The sequence below is a fragment of the Cervus elaphus genome, chromosome 32 (assembly GCF_910594005.1).
Source record: "Cervus elaphus chromosome 32, mCerEla1.1, whole genome shotgun sequence".
Lineage (NCBI taxonomy): Eukaryota > Metazoa > Chordata > Mammalia > Artiodactyla > Cervidae > Cervus > Cervus elaphus.
In genome coordinates this window covers 39,107,614-39,124,393 of record NC_057846.1, presented here as the reverse complement: position 1 = coordinate 39,124,393, position 16,780 = coordinate 39,107,614, and the positions used below count along the sequence as shown (strand labels likewise).

The window sequence follows — 16,780 nt, the reverse complement described above, 5'->3', positions numbered from 1 at the left end:
AGTCCATCACCAACTCCTGGAGTTTACTCAAAACTCATGTCCAAGCACAATAAATGATCAGAAATTCAAATCTACACACATCATAGTCAAAGTATAACATGCTTTCATATTAAGTACTACATATAATCTTTTATGAATCTGCCTGCAATGCCGGAGACCCCGGTTTGATCCCTGGGTCAGGAAGATCCCCTGGAGAAGGGATAGGCTACCCACTCCAATATTCTTGGGCTTCGCTGGTAGCTCAGATCATAAAGAATGCGCCTGTGATGTGGGAGACCTGAGTTTGATCCCTGGGTTGGGAAGATCCCCTGGATAAGGAAAGGCTACCCACTCCAGTATTCTTGCCTGGAGAATTCCACAGACAGAGGAGCCTGACAGGCTACAGTCCATGGGGTTGCAAAGAGTCAGTCACGACTGAGCGACTTTCACTTTCACTGTGATCTTTTAAGAAGATGATTCATTAAAGAAAATCATTGAACAGACTTCTTAACAGCAATAACAAAACCAGGAAATCAACAGAATAATACTTCATGGTTCTTCAGGACGAAAGATAGCAGCTTAGAACCCTATATTCATAAAATCATCTTTCAAGAATGAGAACAAAATCAAGATGTCTTTACATTTAAATGAAAGAATTTGTTACTGGCAGATCTGTACTTAATTCAGGATAAAAATGGGGAAGAAAGCATAATGGAAACCAATACGAAGAAGAATATGTATATATATGTAGAATATGTGTGAATATATAAAAATATGTATATATGAATCACCTTGCTGTATACCAGAAACTAATACAATGCTATAAGTCAACTACACTCCAACTTTTTTTTTTTAAGGGCAGGATAACAGTCATTTCATAAGACGGAATCCAAATGGCTTATGCATTTGAATATATTCTTGACCTAATTACCAACCAGAAAAATGAGATGAAAAAACCACAGTATGAGACACTGTTTTACAAAATGCTATTCTGAAGAATGAATGGCTCAAATGAAAAAGACTGATGTATCCAAGTGTCAGGTAGGGTGGGAAGTTACATTTTAACTGGTAGTAAGGGTACAGGGCAACAGACACTCTCAGGGCTGCTGGTGGAAGCGCAGACCAGAATAAACATTTTGGATGACAGAAAAAACATTCTGGACGACTGACAGTTCTATTAGAGGAAGATTTAGTACCCTGCAATTTTACTCCTGGGGACCAGGACACATATACAAGAACTTTCAAAGCAACATTCTTCATAATAGCTGAAATTGAGGAGAAATGTCAACCAACAGTAAAATGGATTAAGAAAAATTGTGGTGTATTCGTATAATGGAATGCTTTGCCGCACAGCAATGAAAATGAATAGGTACCACTATCTCCGGCTGCAACAAGGATGGATCTCACAAATGCAGTATTGAGGTAAATCAATCTGTATCCCATTTATGTGAGTTTAAAAACAGGAAAAATGTCAGGAGATAGGGATTAATAAATGTAAGGTATCAAGTCAAAATCATAATTACCTCTAGGAGCTAAAGATGGGGCCACAGTTGGGGAAGGTTTTGCTGGAAGGCTGGCAATAGAATATATCTTGATTTTGGTGATGGTTACATGGATGTTTGCTTTACAAAAATTCATTTTAATGTACACTGTAATTCTGTGTAATTTTCTGAGTTATAATTTAGGATAAAGAGTTTTAAACATGGTACTTAATTATTATCTATGCTCCAATGACTCATGGGCAACTCTTGGAAGTTTTTCACTTAACTTTTACTCTTATGAGATTATTTAATATTGAAGAAATTAAAAAATTTTTATTGCTACACACGTGATATAGATATTGGAAAATATTTAATGATACACATATGAAAATGAGGTGATCATTATGTACTGAAAAAAAATTTGAGGAAATGTACTGTCTTCATAAAACCAACATTTATTAGCCATAATGATATAAATACTCATTGCAGCTGTAATTACAAATTAGAAGATAACTCTATTGGAACAACTGAAGGAGGCAAAGTGGAGCAGAGGGCTGAATAATGTTCATCTGAAAAATATCAGGTGACGAGTAAATACTGTGTACAACTGAGGAGTCCAAAGAGTGATAAAACATAAATTTAAACGTAAAAGAAATAATAAATCTGAAAGAGTTTCGTTATCTCTGAGCAGTAAGACTGGAAAAAATTGTAAGGGGTTAAATATTTGGTAGTAAGCATTGAAGTTCCAATACATTGGCCACCTGATGCGAAGAGCTGACTCATTGGAAAAGGCCTTGATGAAGATTGAAGGGGAGAGGAAAAAGGCGCAGCAGAGGATGAGATGGTTAGACAGCATCACCAATGCAGTGGCCATGAGTCTGAGCAAACTCAGCGAGATAGTAAAGAACAGGAAGCCTGGTGTGCTGCAGTTCATGGGATGCAAAGAGTCAAACACAACTTAACAAGTGAACAACATTTTGCTACTGATGTGTATGTTCATATGCTGCTTTCTGGAGCAGTACTATCTTCTCGATTACTACATGGATCTGCTCCACCCCCCAATGAGTGTTGAATTAGGTATCTCTTACATGTAATGATAATGTGCCTATGTGTACATGATTTTATATGTGATGACAATGTGCCTGTGTGTACATGATTTTCATTTATCCTGATCAGCATTACTGTACCTTTCCAATCCGACAACTGTTATCTTTTTTTGGTTCTAAGAAGTTTTTACTTCTTCATTTAATTCTGAAAGATTGCACATATACAAAGCGCATAGGATGTATGTATTTAATACAAAGAATAACAAATCAATATTTATGTTCGACTGAGCTCAACTGGGTAAGTCTTCTTCTCCATGTGGTTTCATTGCAGTCACGTACGTGACTGCATTTAACTGAGAACCCTAGTGGGAAGAATCTCTGAAAAAGTACCACTTTCATGTCCATTAGAGCTGAAATTTGCGGCTCAGATGATACAGAATCTGCCTGTAATGCAGAAGACCTGGGTTTGATCCTGGGTCAGGAAGATCCCCTGGAGAAGGGAATGGCAACCCACTCCAGGATTCTTGCCCAGAGAATCACAAAGAGTTGGTCACAAAGAGTTGGACATGACTGAGCAACTAATACACACACACACACACACACACATGTCTATTCCCTCAGCTGGACTTTTCAAGGAGCTGGCAGCTGGATGGGCTTCATTCCCCTCAGAGGAGCTGAACTTCTTACTTAGTGTTCCAGAGCTCCAAAATACTGAATGCAGAAGCTCCCAGGCTTCTTATGGGTTGGTTCTTTAACTGGCTTGGTCATTTACATATATTTCACTAAAATATATGTACATATATTTTATATATTATATGTACATATATTACATATTATTTTTATGTATATAATATATATGTATATATACATCAATATACACATTATATACATATATACATTTATATACACATATATACATTTATATGTACATATATTGCATATATTTCATTAAAATGAGTTGAAAGGCCAGCTCAGGTCAAGAGAAAGAAGAATAGAAGACTCCATTCTTGATGGGAGAAAGAGAATGTGTGTAAACAGCTGGGAGATATTTCTGATAGTTACCTTAAAAAAAAAAAAATCTACCACCATTTTCCCTCTGCTACCTTCTCTTTATCAAGTAAAGCCAGAGGCCAGCCCAGATTCACTAAGAGAAGCAGCATGAATGGACGGTAAAAGAAGGAAAGGCAATGTGAACTTTGGCATCAAAGGAAAGTCCACCAGAATCACAGACTGCGATCATCACTTTAAAGCAAACAAATGGAGTGATGAGATAGGAGGGTTCCAACAGGCTAACTCAGTTTGGCCGGAGAAGGGCTCTGAGTGCTGGGGGATGAAAATAAATCATTCAATTCCAGTAGGAGAGATTCTGAGCAAAAAGAACAGATCAATAAAGTAGCCTTTACAGAAGTTCAGGGGAGACAAGAGAGGAACTCTGAATAGGGTTGTGATAGAGGAACCTGGTGGGCTATATATAGCCTATGGGGTCGAACAGTCGGATATGACTGAGCAGCTAGCACTTCCACCTTCAGGGCAGATGAAATGATAGAAACAGAATGAGGACACATACACAGGGTCTGAGGAAGAAAGGCATGCCCAAGACTACGCTTAGTTTTCTGTTTTAAGGATTGGCATTGATGAGATGCCACTTGCTGAGATAAGAAATGCTGTTTGCTTTCTTTCTTGTTTTATTTTTAATTTGCCTTGTGAGATGGAAAAGCTGGACTTGAGATCATGAATTTACTTTTGAAAATGCTGAGTCTGAGGGGTCTTTGAAACACTTGGGGGAAAATATCCAGGAAGCTACTAGTTGCCTGACTATGAAGCCACAAAGAATGTCCAGTGGGGATATCAATTTTAGAGTAGTCTTCAGAAAGTGAAGTGAAAGTAGCTCAGTCATGTCCAACTCTTTGCGACCCTGTAAACTATACAGTCCATGGAATTCTCCGGGCGAGAATCTGGAGTGGGTAGCCTTTCCCTCCTCCAGGGGATCTTCCCAACCCAGGGACTGAACCCAGGTCTCGCGCATTGCAGGCAGATTCTTTGCCAGTTGAACCATAAGGGAAGCCCAAGAATACTGGAGCGGGTAGCCTATCCCTTCTCCAGTGGATCTTCCCAACCCAGGAATTGAACCAGGGTCTCCTGCATTGCAGGTGGATTCTTTACCAACTGAGCTATGAAGGGGAGTCTTCAGAATATAGATGTAATTGACAAAAGTCTGGACAAGCCACTCCCAACATTTAAGACACTTCAATCATTCTCTTGACAAGTACCTACAATAACCTGCATTGTTCTATGAAAATACAGCAACGGGTAAAAGATGTAACTTTCCACACACTTAATGATTTTCTCTCTGTCTCAACTGGATTACAATTATTAGCCTTTTATCACTGGTTTTAACACTCCGGGTCTTTTGTTTGTTTACTATGTTTTAAACAAGGGTCCTAGTAATGCAAAATTACTGAAAAGACAGGCATGACAATGATCCTGAATCAGGCTCTTGGCTTTCTATCCACAGCACCATAAAGGAACTCAGAAGGCTTACTGGTCATCTCATACCCAAGAGCCCAAGGTAACGGTTGGTTGAAGGTGTCATAATGTAAAGAGTACGGTGTTCAACTACGAAAGGCATGAAGAAGGCTGAGGTGACCCCACATGCAATCGTGGATAAGACCAAACTGTCATCTCATATCTGGCTGACTTTAGTGGATAATGGATTGACAATTTAGAAAAATAAAGAAGTTAGTTCCCTACATATTTGCGTGTTGTGCATGCTCAGATGTGTCCGACTCTTTGCAACCCCTTGGACCATAGCAGACCAGATTCTTCTGTCTCGGGGATTTACCATGCAAGAATACTGGAGCAGGTTGCCATTTCCTTCTCCATGGGGGTCTTTCCAACCCAGGGATTGAATCATATCTCTTGCATCTCCTGCAGTGGCAGGTGGATTTTTTTTTTTTTTTTTTTAATCACTGAGCCACCTGTGAAGCCCTCCCTACACATTACACAAAGTCAATTCCAGAGAGCTTAAATACAAAATATTTCAATATAAAAACCTAAAAATGTTAAGAAATAGTTACTTAATTTTAGAACAGACAGATTTAAGAACATCAGAAAGGCAAGAAGTCAAAAGGGAAATAGTTGATAGATTGGAGCCTCTGTAAATTGAATGCTTCTTCATTAAGATACAAGCACACACAAAAATTAAAAGACAAAAGGGGAGGGAAATTTACAACATATGACACAAAGAAGCTAATATAAAAGTATACTAAGTGCTTAAAAGTCAGTAAAGTAAGAGACAACCCTCCTTATATAAAAGAAAATAAAATAAATGAAGAGAATTCCAAAAAATCAGCAAACCATCAAAACACAAAAGTTGCTCAACCTCATTAGGAACCAAAATTTTAAATACAGAACAATTAGAAACCATTTTGCCTACTTAAAACTCTTTTTGTGTTAAAGAGGCACTTCCCACTGTTTCACAAAATATCTGACTTGGACTCTGGTCCTAAAAAGATAAACCACATAAAACAAATTCATCATCATCAAACAATGCTTTCTGCATCTAGCTGAACTCTGTCTTTGCAATTCTGAGAATTGACAGAATAATAATCATGAATTGCACCAAACTAGCACACAAAATTAAGGTTATACATAATAATACGTGTTATTGTTGTTGTTATTTAGTTGCTAAGTTGCTTCTGACTCTGTGTGACCCCATGGACTGCAGCACTCCAGACTCCTCTGTCCCCTACTCTCTCCCAGAGTTGGCTCAAATTCATGTCCATTGAGTTGGTGATGCTATCTAACCACCTCATCCTCTGGTGCTCCTTTCTCCTCTTGCCTTCAGCTTTTCGCAGCATCAGTCTTTTTCAATCACTTAAATAAGATTAGCACCTGTACAGAAAAAAATCTGGCAAGATATAGCCCAGAATAATATTTTCATAGGTTAACTCTGGTCATGAACTGCTTTTTCCTTACTTTTTGCTGATTAATGACTTCCTACTTTTAAAGATCAATGCTGTAAGGGCAATTTTCTTCCATTACAAATATTCACACATATTTTAAGTAGCCCCTGCTCATAGGCCATACAGACATACTTACTCTCCCAGGAAAACAATCTCAATATTGATCTCCCCTGATTTGTGGCGGAGAAAGTTTCTCAGGAAAGCCGTCACACTGTCCACAGTGATGTTCCCACACACCACAATGAACCTAGAAAGTAAGAACAAGGTGGGGTGGGTCATCCCAGGAACAGAAGTATCTTCTAGTCTAGATTTAGAGATGGACTCCTAGCTTAGACAGCATATTAAAAAGCAGAGACATTCCTTTGTCGACAAAGGTCCATCTAGTCAAGGTTATGGTTTTTCCCGTGGTCACGTATGGATGTGAGAGTTGGTCTATAGAGAAAGCTGAGCACTGAAGAAATGACGCTTTTGAACTGTGGTGTTGGAGAAGACTCTTCAGAGTCCCTTAGACTGCAAGGAGAGCTAACCAGTCCATCCTAAAGGAAATCAGTCCTGAATATTCATTGGAAGGACTGATGCTGAAGCTGAAACTCCAGTACTCTGGCCACCTGATGCAAAGAACTGACTCATTGGAAAAGACCCTGATGCTGGGAAAGATTGAAGGCAGGAGGAGAAGGGGATGACAGAGGATGAGATGGTTGGATGGCATCACCAACTCAATCGACATGAGTTTGAGTAAACTCCGGGAGTTGGTGATAGACAGGGAGGCCTGGTGTGCTGCGGTCCATGGGGTCGCAGAGAGTCGGACACGACTGAGCGACTGAACTGAACTGAACTTAGCTTAAATCAAATAAAGCTGGTATTTGTTCCACCCAGATTTTAAATTTAAAGACACCAAGGACTGCATCTCTAATATAGAAAAACAGCCTCAGATTCTGTAGGGAATGATTCTACACTTTCAATAGCACCTAACGTTTTAGGCATATGAGGACAACTGTTGCAACCGCTAGATTTTTCTTGCTTATTTACAGCCTGTGATGGACTGGCACGTGTGTTCATTACACTTGATTTTCACTTGACTCCTGATTAGCTGGTGTAGTCTTTTTTCACTGACAAACAACTAATCATTGGAAAGACTGACTAATTTTCCCAGTCACATACTATGGTTGAGCAGCACCAGAATCCAGGTTATTTTGGTTTATCTTCTGTATCTAAAATTACCCAGTAGTTACAAAAAAAGTGAGTCCAGTGGAGAGACATCTCAGAGAGGCCCACAGATCTATGCATGTAACCTTTATGGTGAAAAAGAGCTGTCAGTTTCCTTAGGCTTAGTATACATAGGGAAGCTATTCCACTCCACCCCCATTAGTTCTGTAAGAAAGCTGAAAGTCTAATTTTAGCCTCAAACTTAAATTTTTCAGACCTCACTGACTGACTTGGTATGTTTTATCCCTTTCTTCAGATGGGCCAGGTCAGATTTTTGGCTTATCTAGGTCATTTCATTGTTGTCAATTCATCTTGGTTTTTTATTTTCTCTTCCTACTCCTGAGTCAATCTTGGTTTTTATCCAACTGTGTTAAGACATCATTTCATAGGAGCTCATCCCCACTGTGCCTCTTTCCGCAACAGCAGGTAAGAATTGTTCCAAATTTAAGATCTCCAATTCATTATCTTCTTCTTGTTCAGTCACTAAGTCATGTCCGACTCTCCATGACCTCATGGACTCCAGCATGTCAGGCTTCCCTGTCCTTCACTGTCTCCCAGAGTTTGCTCAAACTCATGTCCGTACAGTCAGTGATGCTATCCAATTATCTTATCCTCTGTCGTCCCCTTCTCCTGCCTTCAACCTTTCCCAGCATCAGGGTCTTTTCCAATGAGTCAGCACTTCGCATCAGATGGCCAAAGTATTGGAGTTTCAGCTTCAGCATCAGTCCTTTCAATGAATATTCAGGATTGATTTCCTTTAGGACTGACTGGTTTGACCTTCCTCTTAGGTATGAAAAACCATGATGGCAATGGAGGTAACATGCATCCACAGAGCAATCGTGTAAAAGTAACTCTGACTCCACTTTGCTCCTGGGAATAAATGGCTGTGGTATGGACAGAACAGGTGATCTGTGAAGGACTGGAGGAAAGAAATTCCTCCTCACTCGAGCAAACCTCTTTCTGTCATGAGCCCCACAAGCTTAAGGGGAGTCTGGGCTGAGAAAACTGACATGAATTAATTGTTTTCAATTCAAACCATGACTTTAACTTGATCCACTATGTAAAGTTAGTCATGAGTCAACCACATGATTAGAATGAATAAAACCATTAGTAATGGATCTAAGAGAATAGTCATGATAAGGAATGTGCAAACACTGGCACAATCAACATTTGACACTGAATGACAATATATCTGTAATAACTTTAACTTATTTAATTTTCTTATGTGTCTCTAGATATATGAATCAAGTAGCAAATATCATCTTCTCATGGTATCTACTCTAGCACAGCCCTCTTTGAGTGAGTGAAGACCTTGCCCATATATCCACCTAGGCCAGGCAATAGTGTTCAGAAAGAGACAGCGACCAGCAGAGTATCTCAAACTGCAGAAATTATACCCTAAAGCTACTTACTTCTTCCCTTTGACCACTCGATAGGGACTGGTGTATTTCTTCTGGTTGGCAAAAAGTTCCACCATTTCGGGGATGTAGTTGGCGAACAGTACCTAAAAATGATCAGCAAATAAAACCTTAGGTCTCACTATGTCCAAGGATACTCCAAAATTCCAAGATGGCAAAGGAGAAAGAAGGTCCATAAAATGTTCTTTCTTATAACAAAGACATGGCTATGAACCGTGCTTTTAAAAGCACAGTTTAAAATTTAAAAGCAATTTCTTCCTTTACTTCAGGCTTTGGATTTGGCTAAAATTTAACAGAATGCACTTCAACCTTCAAAAAGATGAAAGCAAAGACAAGCAGTAAGACAACCTCCCCATCCGTCTGGTCCTGCTATCACTTCTAACAGCCCTTCTGACTCTTCCATTTGATCCTATTTGGGGCTTTGGGGGAAAAAAAACACATGGGACAGAGTGGAACCCCACTAAGGGGAAATGATAGAAATGAGGGGCTGTAACAGTTATATGGACAGCAAGATGTCAGAAAAGTAGACTGGATGGGAGGGGAGTTTAGGGGAGAAGGTACATGTATGTGTATGGCTGAGTCCCTTTGTGGTCCACCTAAAACCATCACAACATTGTTGATCACTTATACTCCAATACAAAATAAAAAGTTAAAAAAAGAAAGGTAGAATGGAGAACTCTGGGATGGTCTTTAAAGAATTGAAATTAAAATCACTGAAAAAGGAGGCTTCCTTTGTCCTGGACACACTCCTGAATCAAGCACAGATATTCCCTTATCTGTAGTAAAATGTTGGCATGGAGAGAGCTTACTCATCTGAGCTGGAAAGAACATTACATCCAGCAGATCAAACCTCAAGTCCCCTTCCTCCTTGGAAGAAAGACTTTAATCTGATGGGCAAAAGATGAAGGAAGATGAGGTTGCCCAGATCAGTGTAGAGGCTAATTAGGAAGGTCTGCTTTCCTTTGTCTACTTCCTTCACCCCGGGCAATGAAGCAATTGTGTCATGGGCTCCAGAGGATGCAGTCTGAAACACATGGGATTCACTTATCTCTGCATTTTCATTTGACACCTGCTCTGAACAATGCAATACTTGCTCTTAAACCTACATCACTTTGTTTCTCCCCATTAACCAAATGTTTTGGGTTGATGTAATGATATTCAAAAGATATAGGAAATATTCTTCACCAAACTCCCGAGGGTGAACACTATGATGAAAATCCGTCCTAGGGATGTCCTGGGTACCACATCTCCAAAACCGACAGTCGACATTGTTGCCATGACCAGGTAAATGGACTCAAAGTAGGAAATGTTCTGTGAATTTCTCCCTTTGAGCCAAGGATCACCGGAGTTTTCCACCTGTCCAAAGAGCGAAGACTCAGGCAAGGTCTGTAAATGGACTCCAAGGGAAAGTTTATAAAGAAAAAGCAAAACACTGGATTTGTTTCACTTAATTCAATCCAAATGAAATAGTACACGATTCCCAGGTTGCTGTGGAGGGTGTGCAGATCATGGGTAGTGATTGTGAAGTCATGGGTCCCATCCAAAGTTTTGCAGATTGTGGGTAATGATTGGGAAGTCATGTTTCCCTTCCTTGTGATCATTGCTCAGATCTGAGGGGGTGTGTAACTTGAGCCTACGATGGGATGCTCTCTGGAGAAAACGGCTGACAACCTCTCTTTTCCTTTCCTGTGGGTACATCATCCAGCCGTGGAGCCATGGGACTCAGAGGCTGTCAGTCTGAGCACTTACTATTCCATCTCATTTTCCAACAGATCAGGATCATCGTGAGGAAACACACAGTGACATGGGCACTTCATTTCAGGGAGCTTACGCATATGGATGCTGGTGCATAAGGAAGAGCAAACAAACTTCCCAGATTATTTTTCCTCTCTCTCTGGAAAAATATTTTCAGTGATTAAAAAGTAACTCTGAAATAAGCTGCAAGGATACACTGCATAAAATGGGGGATGTAGTCAATGTTTTACAGTAACTCTAAATGGAGCATAATTTTTAAAAATTGTGAATTGCTATATTGAAGGCTTCCCAGACAGCACTAGCAGTAGAGAACTCACTTGCCAATGCAGGCGACATAAGAGACCTGGGTTCGATCCCTGGGAAGATCTTCAGGAGAAGAAAATGGCAACCCACTCCAGTATTCTTGCCTGGAGAATCCTATGGACAGAGGAGCCTGGGGTCGCAAGGAGTTGGATACAACTGTAAATGGTGCATAATCTTTAAAAATTGTGAATCGCTATATTGTACACCTGTAAATTATATAATATTGTATGGAAACTATACTTCAATTAAAAAAAAGAAACTCTGATAAATATTTCCTCTGATTTTCCCCATTAGTCTTCACATTTTTTTTTTTTTTTTGGCCACACACATGCAGGATCTTAGTTCCTCACATTTTCACGTTTTAAGGAAACTAAGTTTATCAGATTTTTTTTTACATTAAACAAAAAGAGTAACTGAGGCAATGGCATTTGTGCTAAGTCTTTTCAGTCATGCCCAACTCTTTGAGACCCCAGGCTCCTCTGTCCATGGGATTCTCCTAGCAAGAATACTGGAATGGGTTGCCATTTCCTTCTCCAGGAGACCTTCCCAGGGTTCAAACCCTCATTTCTTAGGTCTCCTATATTGGCAGGTGGGTTCTTTACCACTAGCGTCACCTGGGAAGCTTTGTGGTATGTACAGGGTGCAGCTAATCAACTAGGACTGCCGGTGGCCTTCGGAGAGCAGGTTGCCAGAACCTCGTGTTTTTGCAAAGAACCCAGAAATCTGGGTTTTTAATGTGACTTCCTTTTAAAAAGGTTAGCAACATGTATATTATCATATGTGAAATGAATCGTCAGTCCAGGTTCGATGCATGAGACGGGGTACTCAGGGCTGGTGCACTGGGATGACCCTGAGGGATGGGATGGGGAGGGAGGTGGGAGGGGGGTTCAGGATGGGGGACACATGTACACCCGTGGCTGATTCATGTCCGTGTGTGGCAAAAACCACTACAATAGTGTAAAGTAATAAGCCTCCAATTCAAATGAATAAATTAAAAAAAAATTAAAAGGTTAACAACCAATACAAAAACAGCAAACACAAAATGCAAACATGTTAGGGCCAATAAATAGGCCTGCAGGCCCCATTCAGCCTGGTGGTGGCTACCGAAAGCAAAAACAAACAAAAGCAAACACCTGTTACTATGGTTTCTCCTTTAGCATTCTCTTGCCACCTGTTCTGTGAGGGCCAACATGTCTCTACAGGGACACTGGTGACTGCTTCTCCTAGGGTGGACCCACGCCCTGGGGCTGACCTTCCAGACGCAGGAATCGACCTTTACTACTGTGACATTTCTCAGGGAAAATCATCTCCTGCCTGCAAGAGGAGGAAGGATGTGGCAGCCTTCATATTTCCTTTCTTCTTTAATTGATGTACAGTTGATTTATAAGGTTGTGTTCATTTCAGGTGTACATCGCAGTGATTCAGTGATCTTCTTCTGATAATTTTTCATTATAGGTTATTACAAGATATTGAATATAACTCCCTGTGCTATAACGTAAATATATATATATATATAAATAAATAAAACTGCTCAGTCGTGCCCAACTCTTTGCGACCCCATGGACGGTAGCCCACCAGGCTCCTCCGTCCATGAGATTTCTCAGGCAAGCATACTGGAGTGGGTTGCCATTTCCTTCTCCAGGGGATCTCCCCAACCCAGGGATCAAGCCCAGGTCTCCTTCATCCCCTGCATTGGCAGGTGGGCTCTTTACCACTAGTGCCTCCTGGGGAGCCCTATAAAGTAAATACTTCTTGCTTACCTATTTTGTGCATAGTAGTTTGTTTCTTGAAACACCAAACACATTTGGTGTTTGACATTTTCCTTGATGAACTGAACATGGCTAGGTTTTTTTTTTTTTTTCCTTTTTGCTGTTATTTTGAAATGGGTTTTTGAGAGAAGAGCTCAAGTGGAAAAGACTTCTGCTCTGTCTTCTGTTTTGCTTTTCTCAAAGGCCTTTGCAAGCTTTTAGCAGCCCACTTTAACTCCTATTTTTTCTAATGACCTCTCCTCAACTTTCCTGGAGCAGTAAAGCCCAGGAGTTTCTTTCCTATCGCTGAAATCCATTTATTATGTTGCTGATTACGTGAGATAAGAACTAATCTTTCTTGTAGACAAAGGAGGCAGCTGTGTACACAGATTGATTCCAGGAGAACCAAGAAGGTCCCCAAACTCCCCTTTGCAACTCAGCAACTGCTCCCCCCACAACTCTCCAGCTTTTCCAAGTATGAAATTCTCTCTGACCCTGTATTTCTTTATCTATTTATTTTTATAGTGATACTTATATCAACTATTACTATTTATTGGAGAAGTAAATGACAACTCACTCCAGTATTCTTGCCTGGAGAATCCCATGGACAGAGGAGCCTGGCAGGTTCCATAGGGGAAAGTTAAGTCCATGGGGTCACAAAGAATTGGACATGACTGAGCGACTAACCACACATTACTATTTATATTATTATATTATATATAAGTATATAATATGTGATTTATAATTTATAATATACATTATAATATATAATATTATTTGTCTTTATTCTTTATTTATCTCTTTATTTCTCTGATCCTTTATTTTTTTTCAAATTGCTGGAAACCAGATGATACAGTGATACATTTTACATATTGCTTATACCTTAGATGAATGAGCTTATTAAATCCTTCTCTAAGAGCAGGTTTTGAGAGCTGGGAGAAGACACAGGGATATTGTGAGTGTAGGAGATACATGCTTGTGAGAAATATGGGGTGGAGAAAACCCACCCAATGGAGGTGAAAAGATAGACCTCACGCTGATTACAATGATGGAGACAGGAGCTCGGGAGGTTTGCTCCAGTCTTCACAGAAAAGACATTTGTGCTCACCAGCAACATCAGGGGGTTGGATGAGATGCTCACCAGGTGAATGAATCCTGAAGCCGTGAGCCAGGTACTCAGGACAATGGATAACAGCTTGCAAAACTTCACTGAATCGCTAGGGGAAGAAAGACAGAGTGTTGCTGGGCTCTGACAGGTTCCAGAACAATACAAATACCTCATCCTCTAAACTCCTGCTCCTCAGAGCTTGGTTCTGGACCAGGAGCAATGATACACCTTCCCTGGGAGCATTCTGGAAATGCAGAGTCCCAGGCCCTGCCTTGATCTCTGATCTGCAACATTCCCAGATCCCCTCTCCTTATGCATATAGTCCTCACAGTTAGAGAAGCACAGCCCCGGGACGCACTCTTGTTCAAAACCCTTGGTAGATTCTGGGGCATGATCCCTAGCCTGATATTATATTGACCAAAGGCAGAGTCCCAGGCAGCCAGAGAGTGGACCTGCAAAACAAAATTTTGAGTGGACCACAGAAATGAAGAACTGGATTAATGAAGAAATGGATTAAATGAAGAAATGGAAGTGGATTATAGAAATGAAGCTCCATATCGCTAAACTCACACCAGGATCCTTGGAAGAAGAAGATCAAACAAGCTCCTGTCTCCTAAGGAAAGCCTCCGAGTTGAGCTGAAATCTCTGGGGTTCTTGGCAAGGCTGCCTGTCCCACAAAAACAGCCCTTTCTCCATAAAGCGTCAACTCTTAGCAGTGAGACCCAGGTCGCCAGAACTATTTGCTGATGCTTCTAGTGAGAACACAGAGTCATGGAGATGATGTGTATGTAATGTCAGACCAAAACGCTTACAGCTTTAACAGGACTGGTGCTTAAAGGTGCTAGGTTGGCCAAAAGGTTTGTTCGGAATTTTCCATAAGATGTTACAGAAAGACCCAAACGAACTTTTTGGCCAACCCAATGTTTGGATTTTTTTTTTCATTTATTTTTATTAGTTGGAGGCTAATTACAATACTGTAGTGGGTTTTGTCATACATTGACATGAATCAGCCATGGATTTACATGTATTCCCCATCCCGATCCCCCCTCCCACCTCCCTCTCTACCCGATCCCTCTGGGTCTTCCCAGTGCTGTAACTGTAATTTTAATTTTGCGGAGACATTTAAATGGTTCTATTTCTATAGGAATGAGTTCATTGCTGCTACTGGGCAGCTCTCAGGCTTAGAGAAACTGTCTTACATTCCTAGACAGCTGTGGTGTATTTCATGACAATGAATGTGTAGAATTAAAGAGTCTGATTTCTTTGGTGATCCACTGATTATTTAGTAAACCATTGTTTAGCCTCCATGTGTTTGTGTTTTTTTACAATTTTCTCCCCCTGTAACTGACTTCTAATCTCATAGCATTGTGGTCAGAAAAGAAGCTGGATATGATTTCAATTTTCTTAAATTTACTGAGGCTTGATTTGTAACCCAAGATGTGATATACCCTGGATAATGTTCTGTGTGCACTTGAGAAGAAAGTGTATTCTGCTGCTTTGGGATGGAATGCCCTATAAATAATAAGTCTATCTGGTCTAATGCATCATTCAAGGCTTGTGTTTTCTTATTAACTTTCCATCTAGATGATCTGTCCATTGGCATAAATGGGGTGTTAAAATTCCCCAATATTATTGTGTTACTGTTGATTTCCCCTTTTACGGCTGCTAGCATTTGCCTTAAGTATTGATGTTCTCCTATGTTGAATACATACCTGTGTACAACTCATATCGTCTTCGATTGAACCTTTGATCATTATCTAGTCTGTGTCTCTTTGATCATTATGTCATCTTTGTCTCTTGTAACAGTCATTATTTTAAAGTCTATTTTGTCTGAATTGCTTTAAGAAAAAAAACTGGGGGGGGGGGCGGGGGAGGAAGAGTTAAAGCCTAAATAAAGGACCACATGGCAGGTCCAAGAAACAAAGAAACAAACTCTTTAAGATGATTGCAAGCTTCCAGCCAGTGTGTGAGGTTAATGCACTGGGAGAAAACTAAGCGAATGCCACCTTGGGAAGTGAGGGATTCCATGACGTTTGCGCTGAAGTTTCTGATGGGAAATGAGCTGACTGAAGGTTCAGTTAACATTTGAATTTCCTAATCCGAATGAGTAAGGCATGCTTGGGGCAGGGCTGGCGTTTACCTGGTGCTGATGGCTCGCAGAATTTGTAAGATCTGAGGGAGTTCCAGCAGCCGCAATGCTCGTAAGAACCTTAAACCTACAAAGCAATCAAAAGAGAAAGCTGCAGTCTGAATTACCCCACACCTAGGACTGTTCATGTTCTCTCTCTCCCAGAAATGCTCAAATATATCACAATGTCATCAGTTTAAGACCATGAGGACTAGTTCAAATCCTGATTCACTTAATGGCTACTGTCATCTAAAGCAACACCCTTAGCTCCTCTGATTCCTCATCTATAAAATGGGAATTATAATGATACCCACCTCAAAGTGCTGCTGAGAATTATCATTACTACAAAGCATGTAATAAGCACAACTCACATTTTACTCTGTTTAACTCTTTTTTAGAATGGAGAGCAAATGATCTGTAAACCACTTAAACGCCTGGCTGCAGAATCTCTGTGATACGCTCCCCAGGGCTTGCATGCTGTTTGCATTTATGTGGTTTGATAATAGCATCAGTAAGGAATATTTTTGTAGATAATAAATGACATGATTACATAAAAACTGACAAAGGCCACAGCAGGCTCATGTACTGTCAATACATCTACCTTAAAGACAAAGTAACTAATTTAAAAAAATCTCTAACAGGT

General features: G+C 40.2%; 1 protein-coding gene across 1 annotated transcript in view; it reads right to left on the bottom strand.

Moving 5' to 3' along the window:
• Positions 1–16,780, bottom strand: part of KCNU1 (potassium calcium-activated channel subfamily U member 1) — a 136,404-nt gene that overhangs the window by 101,311 nt on the left and 18,313 nt on the right. Inside the window, exons 6-10 of the mRNA XM_043893676.1 lie at positions 16,150–16,225; positions 14,043–14,118; positions 10,281–10,451; positions 9,090–9,181; positions 6,608–6,718 (exon numbers count right to left, since the gene is read on the bottom strand). Coding sequence (XP_043749611.1) covers positions 6,608–6,718; positions 9,090–9,181; positions 10,281–10,451; positions 14,043–14,118; positions 16,150–16,225 — 526 coding nt within the window. The remainder of the gene's footprint in view (positions 1–6,607; positions 6,719–9,089; positions 9,182–10,280; positions 10,452–14,042; positions 14,119–16,149; positions 16,226–16,780) is intronic.